The sequence below is a fragment of the Anopheles merus genome, chromosome 2R, assembly GCF_017562075.2.
Source record: "Anopheles merus strain MAF chromosome 2R, AmerM5.1, whole genome shotgun sequence".
In the NCBI taxonomy this organism is placed as follows: Eukaryota; Metazoa; Arthropoda; class Insecta; order Diptera; family Culicidae; genus Anopheles; species Anopheles merus.
In genome coordinates this window covers 11,522,387-11,528,664 of record NC_054082.1, presented here as the reverse complement: position 1 = coordinate 11,528,664, position 6,278 = coordinate 11,522,387, and the positions used below count along the sequence as shown (strand labels likewise).

Here is a 6,278-nt window from a genome sequence, read left to right as displayed (position 1 = left end):
AAGCTCTCCTCCAAGCGATGAAGCTCAACTGGTTGGGGTATCCCACCAACAGATAGCGCCACCAGCTTTTTTGCTATTTTTAGAATGCATGAGTCGTTTGGCGTCTGCTAAACGAAGTCTTTCTATATTCCGTTTAGGTAGAGAACTTGAGTCGTTTAGAAGCCGTTTAGTGGTCGTTTAGTGGATTTGTGGCACTTGGGAACTAAGGCCCATGTCTGCACTTCATTAAGTCGAACGCGCTGATAAAATTTTATATGCAATTTGACAGATAATGTCACCCGGCGCACTAGCAGCAATAGAATACGACATCGAACATGAAAAATGTACAGGACTTCACATGTTCGATTTGTGGGTTATCACATCGAACATGTAAAATCCCATATATTTTTCATGTTCGATGTCGCGTTCGATTGCTGCTAGTGCGTCCCAATCATTTGGAATTTTCAGATCGACACTTCAGAAAGGCCTCATGTGACCGCTATGAACCAAATCTAAACTATCTCCTTTAAATAAATGAAAGATGTATTTTCTCGTGCTGCTCTTCATGGGACAGATTATCTTCCATCTCTGACAACCCCCCCCCCTCCCCCCGCTCAACACTTCAAAGCCTACCGAAAACTACCGAAAAAATCTTAAACGCCTACCGAAAACCATCAAAATAATCTGGTCACACTGCGCACCGCGGGCAGCGAACGTCACAGCACGGTCGAAGTAAACAAACAACGTCGCGAAGGCCAATTTTGTGGTGGTGGTGCGTGTGGCGATCCCCTAATTTGGTTAAAATGAACGCTAATCGGCCGGCTTCCGTTCGGTCATCGCTATTGTGCGCGTAGTGCGACCGCTTAACTGTGCATTGTGAATGGAGAAATGATTAGTTCCTATTAAAACCCCGTGGGCAGCTACTTGCATGGAGTATCGCTCATCTCACCCCCCCACTCCACGCCATCATCCGTCCTGGAACGTGTAACGCATCGTAGAAGTGTGCATTGGGTAGCGTCATCACACCGGCAACGTACAACCGTATTACACCAGCATCATGAATCAAGAAGTTCGCTTTCGTCGTAAGCACGTGATAATATTCCTGTCCATCATCGGAATCCTGTTCATCTACTCGCTAAGCTCCAGCCGGGACTGTGCGGGAAGTGAGCAGTTCTCAAGGTCAAAGGTGGATGGAGCTGAATCTTGGGAAGCTGGTCAAGGACGCGACGCCTATCTGCCCAATCGAAAGGGTCCAACGATCTACGCGGTAACGCCGACCTATGCGAGGCCCGTGCAGAAGGCCGAACTAACACGGTACGTCATCATGTGAAACAGAGAAGCATAAGGTGAAGGTATCGTCACGTCCATGGCTACATATTTCAACATAGCCTTTAACCTCTGTGGAGCGGGCATTCACACTATAGTCGAACTTCTTTGTCTGTTTCATTCAACTGTGGTTAAATAACATTCATTCAGTACTGTGGTTAAATTAATCTTTTCCAATTGCTGGTTTTAGCCTTTCGCAGGTCATCCGTTTGGTGCCAAACGTGTTCTGGGTGATAGTGGAAGACGCATCGCAAACGTCCACCCTGGTCACCAATCTGCTCCGGCGAAGCGGTTTGCAGGAGCGTAGCGTACAACTGTTTGCCAAAACACCGACCAATTTTAAGCTGCAAGGCAAAGATCCCAACTGGCTCAAGCCACGTGGCGTGGAGCAGCGCAATGAAGCGCTCAAGTGGATACGGAACCGGTTGAAGCATAATGCCCTTGGTGAGCCGGAGTCCCCCGGTCACTCGATCGTTTACTTCATGGACGACGATAATACGTACAGCACGGAGCTGTTTGAAGAAATGTCAACAATAGAACGGGGCAAGGTAACGGGCACATTTACCAAGTCAGGCAAAACGGATATTTCAATGCGGTTCTGTTCATCTTCTTGACAGGTTGGCGTTTGGCCCGTCGGTCTGGTTGGCGGGCTGATGGTAGAGAAACCCGTGCTGAATCGGGACGGTTTGGTGCTTGGGTTTAACAGTGCCTGGAAACCGGAACGTCCGTTCCCGCTCGATATGGCCGGGTTTGCAATCAGCTCCGATCTGCTGTTGGAAAACCCGCAGGCCCAGTTCAGCTACGAAGTCGAACGAGGCTACCAGGAGAGTGAAATCCTGCGCCATCTCACGATCGTACACGACATGCAGCCGCTCGCGAACCGGTGCAAGGATGTGCTGGTCTGGCACACCCGAACCGAAACGCCGAAGCTCGACGCGGAGAAGGCACTGCAAAAGAGTGGCAAAAAATCGAACGATGGCATGGAGGTGTAAGACAGACCGACGGGAGAAGGCGCATGCATCGTACGGTAAGCGTCTTATGCGCCCAATGGCACGCTAACTTGGTGATGGTAGTAGATAAGCTAGATTAAGATCCCCTCGACACCAGAGTAGTGTAAGGAGCAGGCAAACATTGTGGACCACAGCATCTTGTTTTTAAATGTATGGCATGCAGCTAAACTGTTAGAAATTTCAACCTATTTAATTTATTCAACTCAAACAACTCGACGAGATATTGCACTCCTTACTAGCAACCGGTAAGTCGGCGCCAAAGGCGAACATTTGTCGGCGAGCAATGATGATCAAATTAGGTGTGATTAAAGCCAAGCCGAAAACGACTCATTTTAAATAAGAGATGAAACCATTTTTGAAACGGTGTGTAAAATTTAACCACAATGATGACATTGATTTATGTTAATTTCATATTTAATGCTATGGTAATCATAATTGTCTTAAGTTTTTAGTAGATTCACTCGAGCTTTTTGTTTCGTATAGTTAGGAGATTTTTCAATATAAAATAAAGTTTCGGTTTATTTTCATTTATTTGTAATTTGGGCATCTAAAGCCACGTTTATGTTTTTTTTTTATTGATTACTTTCATTGTTGAGGGAAAATTAATTATTTATCAGTCAATTTTCCTCATCACTGACGGCAGGCAGTACACTACATCCGAACAACATGCGTGAATTAATTTCCATTTTTTCATCCCTTTGCATAGTTCATCTTTCTCTTTGCTCGAAATGCATAATAAGTGATTATTGACTCGAATAATTATGACCAATATGCATTAATTTCGATCGATCCGATGTGCCGAAAAGAGTTGGCTCGGATGTTGGATAACACTGAAAAGTTCGTTGTCATAAAAGGTGCATTTTTGAAGCCGATTTCTTCAAGGATGTGTTCTATATTAATTGCTAAAGAATGTCGTTTTCCTTCTTGCCTATCTATCCTAGCTGTATACGCGCACAACACATGCGACTCCTTGCACCGAAACGCACCGCTCTCACATGCCGTCAGCCCTTTTCTGTATCGCTTTTCTTCTTAACGCCACAGTCACGCCTTGGGACACATCTGGCAGCGCACATGAACATGCAATATTGCCGAAAGTGTTGGTCACATCCCAGCTGACCAATAAATGGGCCAATAATGGCAGTAGTCACGCACACGCCACACAGTAAGCGCCCCCCTAGGAAGCCTGTCATGCTTTGCTGGCCATCGCTTTGACCGGGTGGTGTGTCAATTCTCCACTTCTATCCACTCTGGCCGAAAACGATTTTAATGGTGGCCCAGCGCTCGAAGCTGTATCGACGAAAAGTTTCGATGTTGGAAAAATTATTTCATTACTACACTCCCCCCCCCCCCACATCGCCGTTGGTTTGGGGCCCAACTTTACGCCATGCCGTTGGTGTTGAAGCTTGACGCACATCGATGCTGGACGTGGACGTGACGAACCGCAACCATATCAACTGCGCCACCACCGCCGGCCGTGGTGTGTGTGTGTGTGTGTGTGTGTGTGCTGGCGGGGTGAAAAAGTCATTGTCTTAATTACATTTCTTCCGGATTGGTTTTGGCGAAAGTTTGGCGGAAGTTTTGCTCCCTGCCCGGCGCATGGGAAATAACAATTCAGCAGCGAGGGAGCGAAAGAACGTCTGCTTTCTGCGATTAGGGTGCGTATAATCTATCGGAAGCTGTGGAAGTATTTCAAGAATGTCGTTGCGTGCGATCGGGTAGGAAAATTTCTAATCACTGGCCTTTATCCACGCTTGATGGTGCGTGTAAAATCACGTTTTTAAAATCAAAATTCATGCGATGGTTTGCGACACGGAGTGTGCTTTTTTTTTTTTTAATAATCAAAGAATGACTTCAAGAAAATCGGGCCCTACAAGAAACAGACCGGCTATTCGGTTCCATCCGACCGGTCAGCGCTCGGAATGTGGGAAGTGGGGAACAGGAAAAGGCACTGCTTTATCGAACGTACGTAGGCCGATAGGCGGCTCTTGTGCCGTGGATGTGGGGTAGGATTTCCTGCCTTCTTGAACTTTTGCCAGTAACAATGGCTCAGTGAATGAATCTGATTTATGGGATTTTGTTTCTCCTTCATCCTAGAACAAACCGTCAGCGCGCAGTACCTGATGGATGGACATAAAAATGTCATTTATATTCATTTATTCCATCCCCCACAAGCATTGGAGCGGTTCCTTTGCATTTTTTTCCTCCATCCATGCCGTCTTTCTGTGCCGAAAGGAGCTACAGTTGCAGTCCGAAGGTCCTTGCTTGCGCTTGTCCGCTGGTAGGGTGACGCTGCGACCCATCATGCGGAGACTTGTCAGCAAAGTGAGTGAGGCTCTCGTGAGATGATTTTGCCTTTCCATTGCAGAGTGTTTAGGCTGCGTTGTCGCAGCACTGAAGCACTGGGGACGTGACCAGAAAGCTTAACCACGCTCCTGCCCCCGCCTGGCAGGGGGACTAATGAAAGCAGAAAGCTGTGCAGTTTAGCTCTACGCAGCAGATGGATGACGGAAACGTAGGCCCCGTAGCTCTTCGGCCCTAATCCGTGCGGGACGCGCCGTAAACCGGTTGCTCTCGGGAGCAGGCACCACACGCAACCGCCGCACACCGTTCACAAGTCATGTAATGGATCAAAACGCTACAAAACTTTGCAGTGGGTTATGAGGGTTTAAAAGTGTGTGTGTCTGGGTATTGTTTTTTGCTACAGTGAATGCGGGTTTGTGGAAGAAAGTTTACCCAACCGTAAAGTGGACAAAGTTTGGCAGGAAAGACTCGTGATAAAACCTCCACTTCAAGAGGAGTGTTTCTCATATTTTGGGCAACAACTGGGGCGGGCGGGAACAACTTTTATTTACTTTACACCAACCCATCCAGCTCGACACTAAATAGAGCGAGGGCGTGGGGAGGGCACATCATGATGCACTTAGGGTTTCATCAAAGCGAGCTCAAGCCAGCACGAACAGAGGAAGGAAAACACACACACTTACCCGGCCGAACCTTTAATAGGTTGTTCATTTGAAGACGTTCTTCGATGGCAAGGAAGGATGCTTGTTGAGTACTACGAAACGAATGCATGAATCTGGTTAAAGGTGGGCCCGAACTGCGACGCACACTGTTGGCTGGTGTCAGCCAGTTTTGGGCCTGCGCTACCAAACCACATTTCCATTCGTTGGTGCGTGCATTCCTTCTCTCGTTCCGCAGTTTCCGCCACCGAAGTTCGCCCGCTCGTGCTCTTCGCATTGCACATTGAATAAGAAATCCAATTAGGGATAAAACTTCCTCTCCATTACCCGAAACCCAGCCGGGGCAAGACAGTGAGCCGTAATCTCGTTACCCCTTCGCCCCGGGGGCTTCCTAACCACTCGTGTTGAGGGAAAAGAAAAACATTAGAAACACTCCAGCGCGTCGTCTGTGGGTAACTTCGTTTTTTTTTTAAGAAGAGGCCCGTGTTTGGTGAATAGTGGAGCCGGCCTGGCACCCACGTCCAGCGTCCCATACCGTTGAAATCTTGCTTGATAGATTTGAAGTGAGGTGAGATGAGATGGGGAAGAAAACACATGCAGTTCTGTTGTTCCCCTTCCGCAGCAGTGAGCAACATTTCGGTGTTTGTTTGCTGCTGTTGAATGCTCAGCAGCGGATATGTTCTTGTGCGTTCGAAACAAACGAAGGCTCTGTGTGTCTCTGTCCTTCCGCCGAAACCCTCCCCCCCCCACCCCCTCAGAATGGTCGGAATGTCGGAAAAGTCGGTTCGGTGTCATGTTGAATCTTCCTCCTGAACGAATCGCACCTCATGCCACGGGACGGCATTCAATCCAGTTCAGGGGCGAAAGTTTCCTCAACCGTAGCGAAACTCTCCCCATCCTCCCCAACGGAAGTTCGATGCGGCGCGAAGAATGCCTACAGTAATTCCCCAAACAGCACCCGGCACGACACGACTGAGTCAAAAAAAGTCACTTTCCCCCATCA

General features: G+C 47.9%; 1 protein-coding gene across 3 annotated transcripts; it reads left to right on the top strand.

Moving 5' to 3' along the window:
- The first annotated feature begins 695 nt into the window (after nucleotides 1–695).
- LOC121589821 (galactosylgalactosylxylosylprotein 3-beta-glucuronosyltransferase I) lies at nucleotides 696–4,123 on the top strand. Of its 3 annotated transcripts, none has more exons than XR_006004346.1 (5): nucleotides 696–1,293; nucleotides 1,496–1,853; nucleotides 1,923–2,332; nucleotides 3,022–3,169; nucleotides 3,257–4,123. XR_006004346.1 is itself a non-coding variant. In XM_041908998.1 (4 exons), the coding sequence occupies exons 1-3, from the start codon at nucleotides 1,037–1,039 to the stop codon at nucleotides 2,295–2,297; spliced, it is 990 nt and encodes a 329-aa protein (XP_041764932.1). In that variant the 5' UTR covers nucleotides 696–1,036; the 3' UTR covers nucleotides 2,298–2,332; nucleotides 3,257–4,123. The 3 variants fall into 3 exon arrangements, 1 of the variants encoding a protein (XP_041764932.1); XR_006004347.1 differs by having other exon boundaries at nucleotides 3,224–4,123; XM_041908998.1 differs by lacking the exon at nucleotides 3,022–3,169.
- Nucleotides 4,124–6,278: the final 2,155 nt, after the last annotated feature.